Here is a 21,675-nt window from a genome sequence, read left to right as displayed (position 1 = left end):
CTATTATTCTCATTCATCTTAATCCAGAAGCACAGTGCAGCGCAGGCTGCATGCCTACAGGAACATCTGTGAAGACCTTCTGCCTCTATTGAAATTAATGAGGCTTCCACCACGGATGGGAAAGCTCCCAATATACATGGTTCAAATCACCTGCATTTATAAGAGTTTGCTGGATCGTGGTGGATGCATTTTGGAACGACTATTACAACTGTAGCCCAACCTCTCTCTTAACAATAGGTCTTGTTTTTTGTTTGTTTGAAATGAATTCCTTCAAGAGCAGACTTTCAGGTGTTTTCTATCTCCCCCTTTCTTACACCGCTAACAGGACTGGTAGTGCTTTTCTTGAGTACAAGGCATGAAATTTATTACGGTCAGAGACCAGCTTGAGAATCACAAATGGAACTATAATCCCAATAGCAAAACAAACATTTAAAACAATTGAGTACAAGGCATGTTTCTGGCAAGCTTGTGGATTTTATTTCTTTAAAATAGTGGTGCCTTGAAGCAAAATCTGGGTTGCCTCCAACACAGTGCAGTTAGTTTTTTTAGTGTGGCAGTGCCTAAACTTTGAAACTCCCTGCTGATTGACAGGAGGCGGGGGGGGGGGGGGTCAGGGGCTTTGCTGTGTTTTCTTTGGTGCTGGCTTAAAACATTTTTGTTCAGTCAATTAACGTAGAATGCCAACTTGTGTTTTAATCTTTTAATGCTAACTTTTGACTTTACTTATCTTGCAAACGTCTTCAATGCCCGTCTTTAAACAACAGTTTTAAATTTTGTGCGTGGCCCGCTTAGAGGTTTTATTAACAATCAGACAGTATATAAATGCTGTGAAACAAATAAGTAGGCAGGACAGGATTTTCTCACAACTTTATTTTTGCTATGTTGTTTGACGGTTCACCCCCACCCCAAGTTACACAGGAAAACAACCTATTGGTTGCAAGCTCTCCCACCCCTCCACGGCCCGGGTCAGTCGCAATAAAGCAGATGCAGTTATGAAATTGCAATCTTAGTGCATCCATCGCTTGCACTCAACAGAGAACTGCCCACTGGAGAGAGGCAGCCAAGCTGTTTTCAGCCCCTAAATTAGAATGAAACCTTCACACCGCATTGATCTTAGAAATGAATTCTATGACCCTGTGTTGATGGTACATCTTCCTCAGCTTTGGGCATCTAAATACGGACCCCGTCTACGAAGCTGTTCTTCTCACATTTGCCCAGACGTTCTTCTTCATTCCTTGCGCTGCCTTCACTTCACTGAACTCCAATTTGACATTGAGAGCTTCATCCTTGGGCTCCGGATCTTCTCTGATCGCCCCCTGGGGCTTTGCGACGACGACAGGAAGCGGGCCGCGTTCTTCACAGAATTCTACGACGTAGAGGCCTTTCTTATTGGCTAGGTTTTGGTGAGTTTCCTAGTTGGGGAGGGGAGAGGAAAGACAAACATTTAAGCCACAAGTAGCAGAAGAAGAGTTTGGATTTGATATCCCACTTTATCACTACCCTAAGGAGTCTCAAAGCGGATAACATCCTCCTTTCCCTTCCTCCCCCACAACAAACACTCTGTGAGGTGAGTGAGGCTGAGAGACTTCAGAGAAGTGTGACTAGCCCAAGGTCACCCAGCAGCTGCATGTGGAGGAGTGGAGACGCGAACCTGGTTCAACAGATTACGAGTCCACCGCTCTTAACCACTACACCACACTGGCTGATCAATCCAATTTCAAGCCGTAACCATGTAGATATTCTGCATAGTTGGCTCTAAGGCTTTAGTGGTGAGATTGGCAAGTCACCTTTTTCTTCTAAACAAGAGAAGGGACGCTTTAGGATCCAGCAACTCAGAAACTGTTTTGGAAAGAAAACAGGCACCTGCTAGACACAGATAACCTCACATTTTATTATTATTTTTAAATATATGTATGTTGCTAGCCCTCATGGATGCAACAATGAGCTAAAAAATACCCAGGTAATATGAAACCAGAAAGAAAGCAAAGAAATGCAAAATCGCCACAACAGCAGCCAGAAATAGGCTAGCCCAGAATTGGAAAACGGATGTAATACCTAATATAATGGACTGGCAGGTTAAAATGATGAATTATGCAGAACTTGCTAGACTAACAGGGAAATTAAGAGATCAGGACGAACAGAGGTTCAAGAAAATTGGAGTAAATATTTGATGTATATAAGAAACAATTGTAAATCTTTGAAGACACTGGTAGGGTTGGAATAACTCTTTCAGTGTATGGTAGATAAATATGATATGTAAAATACGAGATTCCAGAATTTATTTGATACTTACCAAAGGAATGGAGGGAAGTCTGAGGCTCGGCAGAGCCTAGTTTAAATATGTAACTTATATATGTAATATATGAATGTATGTATGTTCACTAAAAATTAATAAAAATTATTCTGCAAAAAAAGAGAGAAACGCAAAATCATTTGGTCTTGTTTTTTCAAGTCTCGTGATCAGCTCAATTAGCATGAATAAAGATTAAGCTGATGCCCTAATAAGCCTTAACTGTGAGAGTCTGTGTTCTCAGGAAGGAATGAGTGCACGATCCCTCAGACCCTGGACTGGTTTGCACACAACCATGGCTTAGTGCAAACCCAGAGAGGCAACTGCAGCTGCTTTGCTCCCCTCTTGCCAGGCTGTTGTACTAACAGTTTATGATAGAATGACGCAATGCATGATCCCAACCCCCAGTGCATCATCTCTTAACCATGGATAGCAAACTTTTTGGCAGAGGGCAAGTTAGAATGCAAAGTGGCAGTCTTGCCCCTCCAATTGACATGCATAGGACTGTACTGTAACAAAACATGAGCCACCCTGGATAAGACCGGGCATGTCTTACCTGTTTTGATAATCCCTTGAAGAGCGCTCGGGTGACATTGAGTAAATTCCTGGATCCATAAAGCTTGGCGTACATGTCTTGAATCCCAATAAGTTTGCACATGGTAATGATAGCTCGGTGGCAGTGAAGACCGTATCCTGGGGGAAGCAGTTAGCGAGCATTAAAGCAGTCTAGTAAAATAATTACTAAACAATTGCTTTTGGCATGGAATTACATTACAAATCACACCAGTTTGAACCATCACAATCTGCACCTGAATCTGAGATGGGTACAGATTGGTCAGGGGCTCCAAAAATTGATGAAACTGCCCAGTCAATCCCAATTTACCTTCTCTCCGCCCCTGCTGTCTCTAAACGCTTTCGCACAAGTGTTTAAACTGCGGGCCAGAACATCAGTTAAGCGAATCATACTTTATTTATACCTGAGTCCACACTGAACCACCGCCTGCCCAAATATAGTTTGCAGAGCTTCGGAGACTAGACCTTCTTCCACATCAGAGAATCAGACCCTAATCAGAGATGCACACAGTCTGTTGAGCAGACCCGAGACAGGGAAAGAACAAGAACCACAGGAACTGAGAAACTCTGTATTCTTCCTTAAGGCCTGAGGTTTTATTTTTATTTTTTTTTTTAAAATGATTTTTATTAATTTCCAATTTTTTATCACAAACAAAAAAACAACATAAAAACAAACAAACAACAAACTCATATTTTCTTAACCTTATTTTCGTAACCCTCTTTTCCCGGACTTCCCCATACCTTTCCCTTTTTGCATCCTTAGTTTAGTACCATTATTCAGCAACCTATCTTACCCAGAGGTTTTAATTCAAGCCAGAAGGCCATGGCACGGTGCATTGTGTCACCTTTGTTATTCTGAGGTGTAGGAGAGAAGGAAGAGAGAGCAAAGTCCTATCCAAATATTGCACAGCATGGAGATTAAGTGAGTGCACGTCTTCCCCTCATTTATACCAACTGCACAACATGAGATTTATAGCAAGGTTTTTATAGGCCTCCAATTAAGGGCACTACTTAAAGGCATCAGCCATAAGTGATGCAAAAGGAGGGCTGCCCTTCTGAAATAACTGTGCTTTGGCGGAGGAAACACTCCCATTGAGCTGATCTCGGTTACAGTCTGGGTAGCTAGAAATGAGAAGCAGAACAGTGCAGGCTGTGAGAATAGGTCTGAGCTTTCAAGAAGCTTGCCACCAAAGCGACTGGCTTTTGAATGGCATTCATTTCCTTCATTCATTTGGGTGGGAGGCAACATGCTTGTTAACGGGAGCAAGGCGATTTATTATTGAAAGCACTGGTCACTGCTCTGTTGCTAAGCAAACTCCCTTCGCTGCTTTCATTTGTCATCTGAATATGCCACTTGCTCAAAGCTTTTTATTCTGCAAGACTGGTCCTACAGGAGGCTGAGGGAATTGCCATCAGACCCAGACCCTTCGGCAATTCATTTTCACCTTTGGGGGGGAAGGGAGCTCTAAGCCTCTCTCCCCGTCACTTTGAAGCCAACAGAGATAGGTATAACATAGGCCCTGTTTTGTACACTGCTGCCACTATCTCACGTTGAAGCGCTGCAGGATGTGCGTTAGGTACCATAATGCCGGTGATACGAAGATTGCTTTTCAAGGCATGGTTATGAGACAGAAGAATACAGCACAGCTGCTGGAGGTAAGCAGGCTGATACGAGCTGGATATCTTCAGCCTAAAGAAAAGAAGAAATTAAAAGGGAGAGGAGAACATGACAGTGCTCTTCAAATATCTGAAGGGCTGTCATGCAGAAGATGGGGTGGACTTGGTCTCTGTTGCTCCAGAAAGAAGGACTAGAACCAGTTTGGAAATTGCAGAGAAGCAGACCCCAGTTCAATGCACACAGAGAGAAACAGAGATCAATGGCAGAGCACACACAGGAAGTCTCAAGTCCAGGACTTAGAATCTCTTGTTGAAAGGGTCTCAGGCAGCAGAAAAACCTTATCTGGAGACTCTCTCCCATGCTTTTTAACATCTATATGAAGCCGCTGGGAGAGATCATCAGGGGGTTTGGACTGGGTGTCCATCAATATGCAGATGATACCCAGCTCTACCTCTCTTTCAAATCAGAACCAGTGAAGGTGGTGAAGGTCCTGTGTGAGTGCCTGGAGGCGGTTGGAGGATGGATGGCGGCTAATGGATTGAGGTTGAATCCTGACAAGACAGAAGTACTGTCTTTGGGGGACAGGGGGCGGGCTGGTGTGGAGGACTCCCTGGTCCTGAATAGGGTAACTGTGCCCCTGAAGGACCAGGTGCGCAGCCTGGGAGTCATTTTGGACTCACAGCTGTCCATGGAGGCGCAGGTCAATTCTGTATCCAGGGCAGCTGTCTACCAACTCCACCTGGTACGCAGGCTGAGACCCTACCTGCCCGCGGACTGTCTCGCCAGAGTGGTGCATGCTCTAGTTATCTCCCGCTTGGACTACTGCAATGCGCTCTACGTGGGGCTACCTTTGAAGGTGACCCTGAAACTACAACTAATCCAGAATGCGGCAGCTAGACTGGTGACTGGGGGCGGCCGCCGAGACCACATAACACCGGTCTTGAAAGACCTACATTGGCTCTCAGTACGTTTCCGAGCACAATTCAAAGTGCTGGTGTTGACCTTTAAAGCCCTAAACGGCCTCGGCCCAGTATACCTGAAGGAGCGTCTCCACCCCCATCGTTCTGCCCGGACGCTGAGGTCCAGCGCCGAGGGCCTTCTGGCGGTTCCCTCATTGCGAGAAGCAAAGCTACAGGGAACCAGGCAGAGGGCCTTCTTGGTAGTGGCGCCTGCCCTGTGGAACGCCCTCCCATCAGATGTCAAAGAGATAAACAACTACCTGACATTCAGAAGACATCTTAAGGCAGCCCTGTTCAGGGAAGTTTTTAATCTGTGATATTTTAGTGTATTTTTTGGTTTTTATGGAAGCCGCCCAGAGTGGCTGGGGAAACCCAGCCAGATGGGCGGGGTTCAAATAATAAATTATTATTATTATTATTATCTCGAGAGCTGCTGCCAGCCAGGGTGGACAATACTGGGGAGGGGGACCAAGCAGCCTGGCCTGGCATAAGAACCTATCTATTCTTCCTTAAGGATCATAATTCTTCTTCAATTCTTCTTAGGATCCTAACTCATTTCAAAAGTAACTCTTTGCCAGGCTGTGAAAACAGCCCGGTCCTTTAAAGGACACCTGAACGATGCATCCTGGGCACAAATCTCAGCTAGGCTCTCTGCTGTGCACAACTGATCCCTACATGAGTGAAGGCTGCATTGCTCTCTTCATTTGAAAAATGTTATGAATGGAAAACAGGAAATCCCTAGTGGCCCACACAGAGCATGCTCAGTGTAAACAGGACACCGAAGCCCCCATTCCAAGAGGGGGGAATCTGTGGCCTTGCAGATGTTCTTGAACTGTGCCCTCTCCTACCAATTGACCATACTGGTTGGGGCTGGGAATGTGAGAACATCTGGAGGGCCACCCCCCATTCCTGCCACACCTGTACAAAGCGGCAAATGCACAAATTTGGGTGCGTGTCTCCAGTGCTGAACGGGACGCGGGTGGCGTTGTGGGTTAAACCACAGAGCCTAGGGCTTGCCTATCAGAAGGTCGGTGGTTTGAATCCCCGCCACGGGGTGAGCTCCCGTTGCTCGGTCCCTGCTCCTGCCAACCTAGCAGTTTGAAAGCACGTCAAAGTGCAAGTAGATAAATAGGTACCGCTCTGGTGGGAAGGTAAATGGCGTTTCTGTGCGCTGCTCTGGTTCACCAGAAGCGGCTTAGTCATGCTGGCCACATGACCCGGAAGCTGTACGCCGGCTCCCTCGGCCAGTAAAGCGAGATGAGCACCGCAACCCCAGAGTCAGTAACGACTGGACCTAATGGTCAGGGGTCCCTTTACCTTTTTACCTCTGGTGCTGAGGAAAGAAAAGAATTTTCCGTAACCTCTAGCTCCACCCCTGCCTCCGGTCAGGTGCAAATATTTAGCTCCTATCGCAAAGTAACCTGGGGCAGCAGCTGACCGTTTACCATGCAAGCTGGCCAATTCACACCCGCTACGAAGTAACCCGCAGAAATGCAGTTTTTGAGTCCAAGGATGGAAAACGCGGCGCTTCCGAAATGGCAAATGTGGGACCGCTACCAAATGAAACTCTTGATAAATAGCTTTTCAGATATCGCTCAGACGTAATTATGTCGAAAACCTGATTCCATCTCCAAGCATGAAATTGATACTTTCTCAAAACAGCAGAGCAAATGGCTTTAGATGGCTATCGCTTGTTTTTCAATTATAGGGGTGGGGTGGGGGGTGTGGAAAGAAGGGGGAAAAGAGGGAAATATTAGCCCAGCAAAGCCTGTGGCCTGCTAATAGACTTCCTTTCCTCCATTTACTGAGCACCGAGCTTGCCCTGCAGACTGGAATAATCTCGAAGAGCTGTCTTAATGGCTTTTTAATAAAATGCATTAGATCACACTTGGGGTTTTTAAAGATTTATTGGCCTGAGTCACATGAACTAGCACAACTTAAAGAGGGCTGGGTCATTCTAAGCGAAAACCCCAGCACAGAACCATGGAATTGTTGAGTTGGAAGGGACTCAAGCGATCATCTAGTCCAGCCCCCCAAATTCTCATTTAAAATGGTAATAGGTTGTAAATCTGCAGGAACAAACAATGTAATGCTCCAGAAAGGAAGGAGACTTGAGGTTCCTTCTTGCATCCAAACCCACCTAAAAACACTGATAAAAGAAAGTTCTTCTTCACTTGATCCCCTCCCTCCCTCCCTTTCCTTTTTCCTTTCTCCTTCTGTGATGGAACTCCTATTTGGGCACTTCCCTGGCTTTTTTTCTGGTCCATGTAGGACCAGTCTGGATAGTTGGCCTTGGTGAAGATTTGATGTTTTCATCCTCAAAAAGTTTTTGATTTGAGTTTCTACTGAAATGAGGCTGCATTTTAATGTTGTATTTTAATCAATTGCTTTTAAGTTGTATTTTAATCAATTGTTTTTATACCTGGTGTTAGCTGCCCTAAGCCCTGTCTTGGCTGGGGAGGGCGGGGTATAAATAAAACTTATTTTTATTATTATTATTATTATTATTATTATTATTATTATTATTACAGTGGTGTCCCGCAAGACGAATGCCTCGCAAGATGGAAAACCCGCTAGACAAAAGGGTTTTCTGTTTTGGAGGTGTTTCGCAAAACGAATTTCCTATGGGCTTGCTTCGCAAGACGAAAATGTCTTGCGAGTTCCTGCAGGTTTTTTCCCCTCCCCCCCTTTTTCTAAGCCCCTAAGCCGCTTATCAGCTGATCCGCTAAGCCGCTTATCAGCTGATCCACTAAGCCGCTAATAGCGCTAATCCGCTAATGGGCTTGCTTCGCAAGACGAAAAAACCGCAAGACGAAGAGACTCGCGGAACGGATTCTTTTCATCTTGCGAGGCACCACTGTATTACGTATAGCTGAACTAGGGAACTTGCAGGAGGGAGTGACAGCCACCAACTTGTACGGCTTTAAGAGACGATTAGACACATTCATGTTATCAGTGGCTTCTAGTCATGGTGGGTGTGTTGTAATGGTTCCACTGTTAAGAGGTCATATGCCTCTGAAAACCAGGTGCTGAGAAACACGAGCGAGCCGAGTGCTGTTATGCTCAGGTCCCGCTTCCAGGTTTCCCACAGGCATCTGGCCTGATTCAGCAGACTCGCCTTGTGTTCTTAGGAAGTGCAAATTTCTTACCCAGGCAATCCAACACCTGCACCAGGAAAACCTGAATTCTGCAGGTTAATAATAGAAAGAATTAGAGGAACCATCGGAAATGACTATGAAAAGCAGTAGAGATATGAGATGATCAGAGCCCTCCGAACCTGAAGCATGGTAAGTCCTATTAAAAAAATTATAATTTGGAAGATTATTTGGATTATTTGATATGTATAATTTGGAATATTTAATGTGATTTGATTGGATTGATAAAGTGGGAAATTTAATAAAAACAAATTTAAAAAAAGAAAACCTGAATTCTGCAACTGGTGGCAATGACACAATTTACACAATTGGTTCTTTTGCTAGTCTTGGGGGAGGCCATAAGAACTGCCCCTCTACCCATGGCCAACTACTAGAAATCTTATTTAGCAACCTCTCTTGTATCTGAGGTTTCAGCAGGCAGTGCTCACATGCTTACGAGTCTGTTTTTTGCAATCGTAAGGATTAGAATTTGGCTTTTTACTCCCCTGCAAAAAACAAGGAGGGAAAGAGATTCTCGGGAAGTTGAATCCCACACCCCAGTGTCATATGCTGCATTTTCCTGTGCTCCCTTGCAAAATGACAACAGACACACAACCCTGAAAAGGAAAGAGGGCTGTGTTTTGCTCTGGAGTATTTTTTCGTGAGGTTAAGAGGAGTGGGGGCACTCGCTTTACAATCAGAGCTACACTGGTGTGGTTTGTGTGACTCTCCATTTGTATGACCCTTCACATTTTGGGAAGGCGTGAGATATATTTTTCAGTCATTTCTGAAATACCTAAATCAGCTGTGCCAGAAGAAAGAGCCCAAAAGGGGAAAAATGCATTGGATCAATAAACCCTTTCTTCATATTCTTGCATTTGGTGCCTTCCCCTCTTTCCTTCTTCCACAAGATGCTCCAGCAGAATTAACGTTCAAGAGACAGCAAGAGAAAAATCGTTTCATTGCACAGGTGAAGGAGTTCACAGTCAACAGAATGATGCCCGAGGCATCGGCAAGGATGAGCAATAAAACTTCCACTGCCACCCCGACCTTCCACATATGGGAATTCTTAATGCTTCCATTTGTCAGCTTGCGACAGCACTCCTGACCTAAGTTCTGCACACTCAGCACTGCCGCCTGCCCACTAAACTTATCGGGGAATTAGAAATGCTGAAAAACTGAGAGTGCCGGGCTTCAATCCGGACAGAGCGACTGTTTCACATTACAGGAAAGGTTATGTTAAGAACAGAACACTGACCACACCGACTTGGACGAGAACACTTCTAAATTACGCCTCGGTTGCAGCTTTCACTTACCCTTGTTCTGCTTCTTCATCCGGATGGTTGTTTTCTTAACAGTGCTTGCGATATCGTGATAAACTAGAAGAAAAGGTAAATGTTACAGTAGGGACTGGGTTTGACCAAAGGCTCTTCTAGCTCAGCATGGACAGAGGATCTAAGGGCAACAGCCCACTCCCCAGCAACTGGCGTTCAAAGGTAAACTACAGGGAGGGGGAAAAGTCGACAGGTGTATTTTGTACAGGTACTGTAATGAGCTGGGATTACAGGTAAGACCTCCCCCTTACAGCAGGTGCTTCTAATCTCAGCTCGTTACATACAGCGAAGACACCAGGTAGCCTGACATCTGGCTGGTTGATAGGGGATCAAATAATTACTTCACTCATTATAATGCACATCAATCTCTGACTTTTGTCTTCTGGGTTTCTGGGGGTTTTCCTGTTGTTATTCTGTCTCTCACAGCTACAATAAACCTACCATTAAAATTATGGTATTTCTTTCTCAGAGGCAAATTTAGCAGGGGATCAAATACTCCCCCCCCCCCTCACTGTACCTCTGATACTGGAAGTAGTACTGCAATTCACTTTCAAGTGCCTAATGTTCAGAGTATGGTACATGACGCAGGGGCATCTGAACGGGACCAGTATTCCTGCAAGGCAGGGCATTGGACTTGATGACCCTTGGGGTCCCTCTTCCAACTCTACGCTTCTGTGATTTGCATGTTCATTCAAACTTTTGGACTTGAGCTTTAGAGACAAGCAGACTAAAGGAATGGCAAGCTACGTAGGCTGCGTCAACAGAAGTCTAGTGTCCGGATCAAGGGGAAGTCACAGTCCCGTTCTATTCTGCCTTGGTCAGACCACCCCTGGAATACCGTGTCCAGTTCTGGGCACCACGATTTAATAAGGGGGATATTGACAAACTGGAACGTGGGCAGAGGAGGGCAATCAAGAGGGTCAAAGGTCTGGGGACCAAGCCTTATGAGGAACAGTTGAGGGAGGTGGGTACTCTGGAGGGTAGGACATGAGACAATGGATTTAACTTACAAGAAAGGAGATTCCAACCAAACGTGGGGGGAAACTTTCTCTGGTAAGAGCTTTTTGACAGTGGAACGGACTCCCTTGGAGAGCGATGGACTCTTTTGCATTGGAGGTTTTTAATCAGAGCTTTGATGGTTGTCTGTTAGGGATGCTTTAGCTGCAATTCCTGCATTGCAGGGGTTGGTCTAGATGACCCGTGGGGTCCCTTCCAACTCTACAATTCTATAAGAAGAATCAATGCAACTAGCTGGCTTTTAAAACCTTAGGTAGAGTCTAAAATCTTGCAACTTACTTGTGTGATCTTCGTATCTTTCGATATAGTGCAAATAGTGGATAGCTCTGTTCTTCGCCTAGGGGGAAAAAATCCAAGAAGACACTTTTCATTAAGAAATGATTATGTCAGATGACTGTTTCCATTTTACGGCGAGATCGAATTTAAGATAAAAAGGAAGCGGCTCAAAAATAAGAGCTATTTCTGCCAGTTACGTACCGACCTGAAATGTAATTAGCTTGATAAATTAAAAGGGATCAAAATGCTTTTATAAAGTACCACAGACTATGCCCAACCAAACTTGCCAGCCTACCTGCCCACACTGGCAATGTCAGCTATTTGGGGGCTAAAAGGAACAACGGGCAAGATGTCCTGGTGTTCCAAAAGGGATTCTGCTTCTTTTGCTCCCCTCAACAGCTGCCGGCACGCCCCTGAAAAGCTGCTCCTGAAGGACAGAAGATCCTCAAGCTCAATTTTTTTTTTTTGTATACATGGAGGGAGGACAGGAACTAGAGGAGGAAGGCAATCTACAACACAGCTATGCCCTCCTTTGGCAAAAGAGAGCAACAGATCCCCAGCTGGTTTGAGGCTGGCCTACGTTTCCAGTGTCCTTCACATGGAACAAAGGAATCTGCCTTCTACCAATTCAGATCATTAGTCCATCTAGCTACAGCACGATCTACGCTGACTGGCAGTGGACCTCAGGCAGGGAACCTTTCCGAGTCCTACCTAAAGATGATAGGGATTGAAACCTGCAAGCATTGCAGGTGCTCCCATCACTGAGCTACATTCCGTCCCCCCAGTATGTTCTCATGCCAGGACAGAACCACGGCACTGTGTGCATTTCATGCATAAATACCAAGTAAAGGAAGACCAGATTTGAAGGAAGACATCTGAAGGCAGCCCTGTTTAGGGAAACTTTTAATGTTTAATAGACTATTGTATTTTAATATTCTGTTGGAAGCCACCCAAAGTGGCTGGGGAAACCCAGCCAGATGGGCGGGGTATAAATAATAAATTATTATTATTATCATTAAAGGTAAAGGTAAAGGACCCCTGACTATTAGGTCCAGTCGTGACAGACTCTGGGGTTGTGGCGCTCATCTCACTTTATTTACTGAGGGAGCCGGCGTACAGCTTCTGGGTCATGTGGCCAGCATGACTAAGCTGCTTCTGGTGAACCAGAGCAGTGCACAGAAACACCATTTACCTTCCCGCCGGAGCAGTACCTATTGATCTACTTGCACTTTGACATGCTTTTGAACTGCTAGGTTGGCAGGAGCAGGGACTGAGCAACGGGAGCTCACCCCGTCGCAAGGATTCGAACCTTTGACCTTCTGATCAGCAAGTCCTAGACTCTGTGGTTTAACCCACAGCGCCACCCGCATCCCAACACCATCATCATCATCACCATTATTATTACTTTTCAAAGGACATACTTTCCTCAATGCAATCATCCTGTCCGTTGCTTTTCCCAGTGCAAAACCTGAGGGATGCAAACAGATTGGTTAGTAGACAAATGCCGCACGCGGAAATCTGCAAAGCACTTGCAAACAAGGAGGCCTCCTCATATCTCCGCACTTCGCCCCACCGAAGCAAGTGGCAGTCCTGAAGTCCTTTTGCATTTTCAGCTTGGCTTCCCCCCCCCCCCGAAGGATACTAAAACTGTCCAGAAATGTGCTCAAGGAATCAGATGGCAGTTGCGAAAGTCTTCACCTCTCCCTTCTGTCTGTGGAACGGCTTGCCAGAATTCAGCAAAAGGGAGGAAAAAACCTTACTAAATGTGCCCTTGGCTCCTTGATCAATCTACTTTCCGTGCAATTAAACGGCACAAGTCTTGGCTTTCATGGAACAGAGTGCCACCGGGAACCACAGAGCGTAATTATAGAATCGTGGTGTTGGAAGGGACCTCCTGTGATGCAGGAATCCCAACTAAAGCATCCTTGACACATGGCCTCTGCAAATTAAAAGCAAAGGACCCTGTATTAATCTACATCTCGAGAACAGAGCCAATGAGGGTGGCTTTGCTGCTAGCCTGTAATCTTGGCAACAGCCTTAGATTCTTACTCTCCGAGGAAAAATAAATTGGTGTCTGATGGTGTATTTTAGAAGCTGCTGCAAGAGAAGTGTTATTTTCTTGCTAAGTTCGTATTTAACAATGTTCCAAAGAAAATTGCTGACAGTTAGGAAAAAGCCCCCTTACCAACAGTCTTTTTGAACAGGGGCAGCCAAACTTTGTGCATTGCAAAGGCCAAAGTGTCCTTTCGAGTCAGAGGACAGGAAACAGCCTTCCACTCGGGGGCAAAACCCTCCTCTCCGGACCAGTTCCTTGGCCTTTCCACGCTTCAGGCAATACTGTGTTCTATCTCCTTCCACCCTTGTAGAAATTCTCCCCCTTCCACCCCTTGGGTGATGAAGATCGAAAATAACTTGGGCATGAGATACGGAAGATGATAGACAAAAGCACACATTCAAGAGCTGCGGCCAACACAGAGCACAAACCCTGGATGGAGACGCACACACCAAAGAAACAGAGACGCAACTGAAAAGAAGTTATAGAAAAATAGTGGGTTGCTACGGTTATGAAATGAACAGAAGCTGCCCCCTGAGAATGAAGTGCTCACTTACCAGCAATTCCATTTCCATTTCCAACCACCACCAGGGCACTGACAGATCTTCTCCTTCCTTCCTTGGCTGTCATATTAAATACATTTTTCAACTGAAAAAGAGAGGGAGAGAGAGAAAATGCAGGCAAAGTTGAAGATTGTTGATAAGTTAAAATAAAAAGAGGATGTTTGCAGCAAGACTGTTCTGATGGATTTGCAAATCAAGATTCATCATTTTGACAGTTCTCTTGATATGGGTGGGTTGTTGGGAGCACTGTCATTTTCTGAAGGGGTGGGGGCGGGGAGGACAGGCAGATGGGAGACTCCTATGCTGCCTTCCTAAAATGGTAAGGAGATCTATTTGGCCTTGTGTGCATTGCATTTTATTTCCATGTTAGGCCTTGTTTCTCTCTCCTTATTGGTGTTAAATGATTGTTGTTTAGTCGTTTAGTTGTGTCCGACTCTTCGTGACCCCATGGACCAGAGCACGCCAGGCACTCCTGTCTTCCACTGCCTCCTGCAGTTTGGTCAAACTCATGCTGTGGTAGCTTCGAGAACACAGTCCAACCATCTCGTCCTCTGTCGTCCCCTTCTCCTTGTGGCCTCCATCTTTCCCAGCATCAGGGTCTTTTCCAGGGAGTCTTCTCTTCTCATGAGGTGGCCAAAGTATTGGAGCCTCAGCTTCACGATCTGTCCTTCCAGTGAGCCCTCAGGGCTGATTTCCTTCAGAATGGAGAGGTTTGATCTTCTTGCAGTCCACGGGACTCTCAAGAGTCTCCTTCAGCACCATAATTCAAAAGCATTAATTCTTTGGCGATCAGTCTTCTTTATCGTCCAGCTCTCACTTCCATACATCACTACTGGGAAAACCATAGCTTTAACTATACGGAGCTTTGTTGGCAAGGTGATGTCTCTGCTTTTTAAGATTGAATGATTAGGTTAGTTTAAACCAGGGATGCAGGAATCTGGGGCCCTCCAGTCCCCATCCGCCCCAGCCAAGGGATGATGGGACTTGAAGTCCAACGACACCAGAAAGGCCACAAGTTCCCCATCCCAGGTTTAAAACTTTTATTTGCATAGTGCTACCTGTTTATAGTGTTACCTGGGAACGGCTGTCCATTTGATGCTGTAAACCCCTCCGGATACCATCTTGTGGAATGGAGGCATAAGAATAAATTATATGAATGGACGTGTCTGTCTCTTTTACCATCCACAGAGTGTTTCTGTGCACATCCACACACCCCCTTTAACGTATCTCTGCATCAACACACCTCTTTTCATGGTCGCCAACATATCAGTTCAGAATGAAACAAAAGCAAGGGAAAACAATCAGATCTGTTCAGCTGCACAACTTATAAGGGCTGCAGGATTCCACCTGCAGAACTGAGACTAAATGCAATACAGAATTCTTCTTATTCTTTTTTAAAGTCATCCAGGACCCTGCATGGATGTATGGGAAGGAGAGCAGGCTGGTGGATGCCTTTCGTTTGATTTCTGTGAGGCCGGTTCAATGGTTAGCCATAACTTCTCTTTGCTAAGGCGTCTGCTTGGTTAAGAAACCAGATGCGAGACATTTGAAGTTCTCTTCCCTGCAGTACTTCACTCAAGCTTCACACTTCGTTTCTAATCAGTGTGCTAAAGAAATATCACTGCGCAGGATAAAAACAATAATGCGGCAAGACATCAAACCCTCCTCTATTTTGCTTTCTAAGTTGACATGTTCCTGGAGTGCTCTCCCAGCGACAGGTTAACGTGCTGTGTCATTTGAGGGAGGAGTTCTCAATTTATTTATTTTTCAGTTGGCAGAACAGATTCTGCTTGAATTGACAGCGGCTAAGTCTTGTGTGCTAAAATGCAACTGATGGGAGTTAGAGAACTGCCACCAGATTTCCAGAACAACAAAGACAAAGTATTTATTTAGATTTTATAGGCCACCCTTCATCACTGATCCCAGAGCGCATGTCTGTCTGTCTGTCTGTCGTTTTGCTTAGCTCCAAGCTTTTCTGATCAAGGTTGGCTTGTTCTGAGGCCTTTTTGCTAGATGAAACAATGTCTTACTTTGAACCTGTTCCTTCAAGTTCTGAAGCTGTTTGTGGCCATTCTCCTACAAACCAGTCCTTTGGGGCTTTGGCCTGTAAACAACTTGGAAGAGATTTTGGCTTCTGGCTTTTGCTTGTTCCCAGGTGAGGTTTACACTCACAATTTCAGTTTTCCAACCTTTTCCCCTTAATCTGGATTGCGCACAGGATTCCACCTGGATTACTTGTAGCATCTTGCATTCATCTCTTAGCTCTTCTCCAAACCCACAGAAACGGGTTCATTTGAATTTTTGCTTGGGCAAGTAGTGCTCATGTTATTTGTTTTCTCTTTCCTTAATATTTAGGATAAGTTATTATATAGCTGGAACACAGCAAAGCCTTTAACTAGGCTGGACTATAAAAGCAGACTTGCATAATAGTTAAAAGTTTTGCACGCCATAATTATTGTTTGTAAAAATTAAGTTGCATATTGGTTTTCTGAGCAGTGTTAATATTTTAGCTGCATATTTTGCTTCCCCATATAATCAGTATATACTGGGTGGCGAAGTCTTACTCAGAGTAGGTCCACTGAAATTAATGGACCTGTTAATAATGTTTATTAATGTCAATGGGCCAAACTTTGTCAAGCCTAGCTGAATACCACCCACTTACTTTTCCCCTTCCCCAAGATTCATTCATGTATGAGCCTAAAAATAACGAAGAGAAATCGGTAGCACAGTACATCTGCTATATATTTTGGAAAGTTGGCTGCTTGTTGGCTAAGTATTTGGACAGTTCTTGAGAATTTTTGTTCCTGAGATAAAGCAGTATGTTTCCCCTCTATATTTAGATACAAGTGGGCCCCACTCTAAACCAAGATGGCAGGCCGAACCTTTCAAAACTGCACCGATTTTAATCACCGATTTCAGAACCAATTTTTGTGTTTCTTTGAATTCCCAAGCAATGGTAGATATGAGGCTGCTAGTATCTTTCATAAACCAAAATGGTCACTACCCTCTCACCAACTGAAGGAAATGAAGAACCTCACTGTTACTACCCTTCTATTTTCAAGTGTAAGACATGCTCTGCTTCCTGCCGATTGGGTGCTAGGATCTTCTCTGCTTCAGAAATGAATACTCACCAGCAATGTACCATTTCCAATACCAGCCTTTGTGCAACGGAACTGGAAGGAGCACTTGCTGAATCATTCAGATTAAATAGACACGTTTCCTAGCTGAATTAAACTAACCAAACTCCAGGCTTCATCCAGCACCCAGCAACCGTATCCATAAAGTTAACACCTCCCCCTCAAAACACGGCACATCGGAAGCGTTCTCGATGATGACATGTTTCTAGGATTCTGCACTGCCTAGGGATGCCTAAATGTATGCACTGATATGAAGCAGGCTGCACGTGCATTCTTTGTAGCTGCAGGAGGGAGGAAAAAGTAAAGGAAAGGATCAACCCGAGGGAGGATTTCAGCAGATATTATCTGCTGAACTTTGCCAATGAGATCCATGCACCACCGTGCTGTTTCAACAGGAGCACAGCTGAATCAACAAGTACTCTGCTACTGGAGAGTCTGCATTTGGCTCTCCCGATAAGCTATCTGGACAAACCCAGATCCATGGGAAGTCTGGGTTTTATTACTATGAAAGCTTTTCTCCTTCATTTCTTAAGCGTTTACTGGTGGATATCTGAAGTTCACAGGCTGATTTATGGGAGGAAAACAACCCCCAAGGCAAGAAAAAGGAGCTTTTTGAAAAACCCCTCTATGCAAACTTGGGTTGCTGTGAAAGAGTACTGCTCTCGATTTCCTAATGCTGGCTAAGAGATTGGGAGCAGCATAAGGAAACTGGGGGCAGAACAGAGGATCACAGGCTCTCCAGCATGAAACCTGCCCCCCCCCCCAACTCAAGGCACAGTCAAGGGTTACATCAATAACTCCACAATAGCAACTGCAACAAGATAAAAACTACCTAGTTTCTACAACAACACAAGCAGCCTGGTTTCTCTTTACTCCTCTTCTCCACCTACCAAAAAACCTATGTGTATGACCTAAGGATTGAAGCAGACCAGGCTAACAGCTAGATTTTTATATTTTCAAATATAGGGGTGGAGGAATCAACCTTTGACTGACACTTGGAAACAACAGCTGTTTGCTCCTCCTGCTCAGCTTCTGCAGGTCCACCCAGAAGCCTGCATAGCACCCAACAGAACCTCATACGAACACCGTCTATCTCTTTCCAACATTGCATTTAGTCAATCACAGCCCTTGGGATGCAAACTCCACAATTTCAACATTGGCCACATCCCCCTTGCTCTGCTTACCATCCAGCCAAAAGAAGAACTCTGTAGAACTCAAAACCTTCCACATTATTCTGCAATGTTTTGGTTACGCTAATAAAATGATTTGCCCTAATACAGATTTTGGAAGCGACAGTGTCAATCACGGTTAACGTTAAGCAAGCTTTTCATGTCAATCAGAGTTTGAAGGTTAGGAAACCCTAGTTAAGAGGTCCAGCTGCCTGCTGTTAACCACAGTTATGGCAGATGCGGAAGAATTTATGTCAGCTGTGAGGATCAGATTCCAAGGTTTGCTCTTGATCTCTTAACCACTGGCCAGATTTCCTCTTAACTAGGATTCCCTTACTTCCAAATCCAGGAAAATGAGACTTCCTCCTTTTTTCCCAGAAGGTGGCAACAGCAGCACATGGAAGCGAGTCAGGCTACTGGAGGGGAAAAACCACATACACACAAAATTACTCCTGTCAGCTGTTTCTGTGCAGCTCTGAAGGGAAATGTGCCCAGTCACCCATCACAATCAGACCCATCACATCTCTCTTAAAACTCTGTAAAGGCCTTTCAAGCTTGATAATGTGCACAGGCAGCCATGGACTGTTACTACATCAACTGTCCTGACATCAAACAATGCAATTTTTTTTTACCTACTGAGCTCTGGTAGAATTTCCTCCCCCTCTCTCATTCTAGAGTAGACAAAAGCAGCTAAAATGCCCCTCTGCAAAGCAATATCGATTTTGCAGCTTGTACAGATATATATTCTCATTCACATATATTGTCATATGAAGAATACAAAGTTGGAGTACAGGAACATATCTGCTGTGGGAGGCAGTTTGCATCTGAATGCCAGTTGCTGGTTGTGAAAAGTGGGGAGTGTGCTCTCGCACTCGGGGCCTGCGTGTGAGCTTCCCAAGGGCACTGTGAGAAAAGGAAGCTGGATTCTTATGACAGCTTCCTATGTAAATAAGCTATGGTGGTTTTTTTTTTTAAAAAAAGGGGGGTGAGGATAACGTGCATTGCTATGGTCTGTCCACTGAAGGAAAATCAAACGGTCTCCTTTCTATGTGGCTTTCATTTGGTACCTAGCTCAGCTGTTGTCACGAGACTCTTAATCTCAGGGTTGTGGGTTCGAGACCCATGTTGGGCCACAGATTCCTGCATTGCAGGGGTTTGGGCTAGAGGATCTACGTGATCCCTTCCAACTCTACAAGTCAATGAATTCTAAGTATGGTGCTATGTGGTGTAACAACCTTATTCGAGCTGTGAAAAGGGGGGTGGGCGAGGAGGACACACACACACACACATTTAATCATGCCACAACTGCTCAGCTTGCTGACCAAAAAAAGCCTGGGAGTCATTTTGAACTCACAGCTGTCCATGGAGGCACAGGTCAATTCTGTGTCCAGTGCAGCTGTTTATCAGCTCCATCTGGTACGCAGGCTGAGACCCTACCTGCCTGCAGACTGTCTCAGTCTAACAGATTGAGGTTGAATCCTGACAAGACAGAAGTACTGTTTTGGGGGACAGGGGGTGGGCGGGGTGGGGGATTCCCTGGTCCTGAATGGGGCAACTGTGCCCCTGAAGGACCAGGTGTGCAGCCTGGGAGTCATTTTGGACTCGCAGCTGTCCATGGAGGCACAGGTCAGTTCTGAGTCCAGGGCAGCTGTCTACCAGTTCCACCTGGTATGCAGGCTCAGACCCTACCTGCCTGCAGACTGTCTTGCCAGAGTGGGGCATGCTCTAGTTATCTCCCGCTTGGACTACTGTAACACGCTCTACGTGGGGCTACCTCTGAAGATGACCCAGAAACTGCAATTAATCCAGAATGCGGCAGCTAGACTGGTGACTGGGAGTGGCCGCTGGGACCACATAACACCGGTTCTGAGAGATCTGCATTGCCTCCCAGTACGTTTCCAAGCACAATTCAAAGTGTTGGTGCTGACCTTTAAAGCCCTAAACAGCCTCAGCCCAGTATGCCCGAAGGAGCATCTCCACCCCCATCGTTCTACCCAGACACTGAGGTCCAGCGCCGAGGGCCTTCTGGCGGTTCCCTCACTGCGAGAAGCAAAGCTACAGGGAACCAGGCAGAGGGCCTTCTCGGTAGTGGCACCCACCCCGTGGAACGCCCTCCCACCAGATGTCTAAGAGAACAACTACTACCAGACTTTTAGAAGACATCTGAAGGCAGCCCTGTTTAGGGAAGTTTTTAATGTTTGATGCATTATGGTATGTTAATATTTTGTTGGAAGCCACCCAGAGTAGCTGGGGAGGCCCAGCCAGATGGGTGGGGTATGAATAAATTATTAATTATTAATTATTATTGTTATTATTAGGACGCAGGTGGCGCTGTGGGTTAAAGCCTCAGCGCCTAGGACTTGCCGATCGAAAGGTCGGCGGTTCGAATCCCTGCGGCGGGGTGCGCTCCCGCTGCTCGGTCCCAGCGCCTGCCAACCTAGCAGTTCGAAAGCACCTCCGGGTGCAAGTAGATAAATAGGGACCGCTTACCAGCGGGAAGGTAAACGGCGTTTCCGTGTGCGGCTCTGGCTCTGGCCAGAGCAGCGATGTCACGCTGGCCACGTGACCCGGAAGTGTCTCCGGACAGCGCTGGCCCCTGGCCTCTTAAGTGAGATGGGCGCACAACCCCAGAGTCTGTCAAGACTGGCCCGTACGGGCAGGGGTACCTTTACCTTTACCTATTATTATTATTATTATTATTATTATTATTATTATTATCCTTTGACAGGAGAGCCACACACCAGGAAGGCACTGCAGGCCATATGCTATTTGGCACTGTGGTTCACAGATCCTGACAGAAGGGCTCCCAGAGTCAACAGTAAACTGTGTTGGTTGGTGACTCTTCCTCTTAACAGGCTCCATGCTTTAAACTCAGCAAATATAGCCTAAGGGTTCTTTAATGTCTCACGGTGTGAAGATCAGAGGCAGAAGGATGGATAGCTCAGTCAGTAAAGCATGAGACTCTTAATCCCAGGGCTATGGGTCTGAGCCCCATGTTGGGTGAAAGATTCCTGCATTGCAGGGGTTGGAATAACTGACCCTTGTGGCTCCTTCCAAGTCTACAATGCTATGATAGCGGCTCTGGCATGGCTGTTCTGTTATGACAAAAAGAGCTGGAGACCCAAGTTGAGAAACACTGGCAAAAGGTTTAATTTACCAGCACTGCAGAAACGTGAAGGGAGAAACAAGGTTTATAAAAGGGACATCTCTGGACAGCAAAAGGTTACTTTAAGGTTACTGCTCAAACTGTTTTATTCCACCTTCTGGAGAACATGGGGAGAAATCTATATTTAATTAGGGGAAGTAGGCAGGAATGATTATGAAAATGCAGGTTATAGCTTTCGCTGACACTAATAAGCAGGTTAAGTGCTGCTTCGTGTTATCACCTTCAATAAACTTCGACATGTTCAGTCTCCCATTTCAAACAATGAAAAAGAGAAATGGAGGGATCTGAACAGAAGGGTTTATTATCAGCTAATCAGAGTCTCTGGAGTTTCAACCAGGAATGTTTAGGAGCCACAGAGGAACCAAACAGGGTTGCAACATCAGCAC

At 45.5% G+C, this 21,675-nt stretch overlaps 1 protein-coding gene and 1 long non-coding RNA gene across 2 annotated transcripts in view; one reads left to right on the top strand and one right to left on the bottom strand.

Annotated features, from left to right (window-relative positions):
• Positions 1–852: 852 nt before the first annotated feature.
• Positions 853–21,675, bottom strand: part of MRPS5 (mitochondrial ribosomal protein S5) — a 47,582-nt gene continuing 26,759 nt past the window's right edge. Inside the window, exons 6-11 of the mRNA XM_079968898.1 lie at positions 13,812–13,902; positions 12,623–12,669; positions 11,205–11,262; positions 9,891–9,953; positions 2,847–2,983; positions 853–1,412 (exon numbers count right to left, since the gene is read on the bottom strand). Coding sequence (XP_079825024.1) covers positions 1,188–1,412; positions 2,847–2,983; positions 9,891–9,953; positions 11,205–11,262; positions 12,623–12,669; positions 13,812–13,902 — 621 coding nt within the window. The 3' untranslated portion in view covers positions 853–1,187. The remainder of the gene's footprint in view (positions 1,413–2,846; positions 2,984–9,890; positions 9,954–11,204; positions 11,263–12,622; positions 12,670–13,811; positions 13,903–21,675) is intronic.
• Positions 2,990–4,548, top strand: LOC307212047. The gene is made up of 2 exons (XR_013836766.1): positions 2,990–3,454; positions 3,664–4,548. It is a non-coding gene; the product is annotated as an uncharacterized lncRNA (long non-coding RNA).

The sequence above is a fragment of the Podarcis cretensis genome (assembly GCF_951804945.1).
Source record: "Podarcis cretensis genome assembly, chromosome: 3".
Lineage (NCBI taxonomy): Eukaryota > Metazoa > Chordata > Lepidosauria > Squamata > Lacertidae > Podarcis > Podarcis cretensis.
The sequence above is the reverse complement of the archived record's forward strand: the minus strand, read 5'-3'. Positions and strand labels throughout refer to the sequence as shown.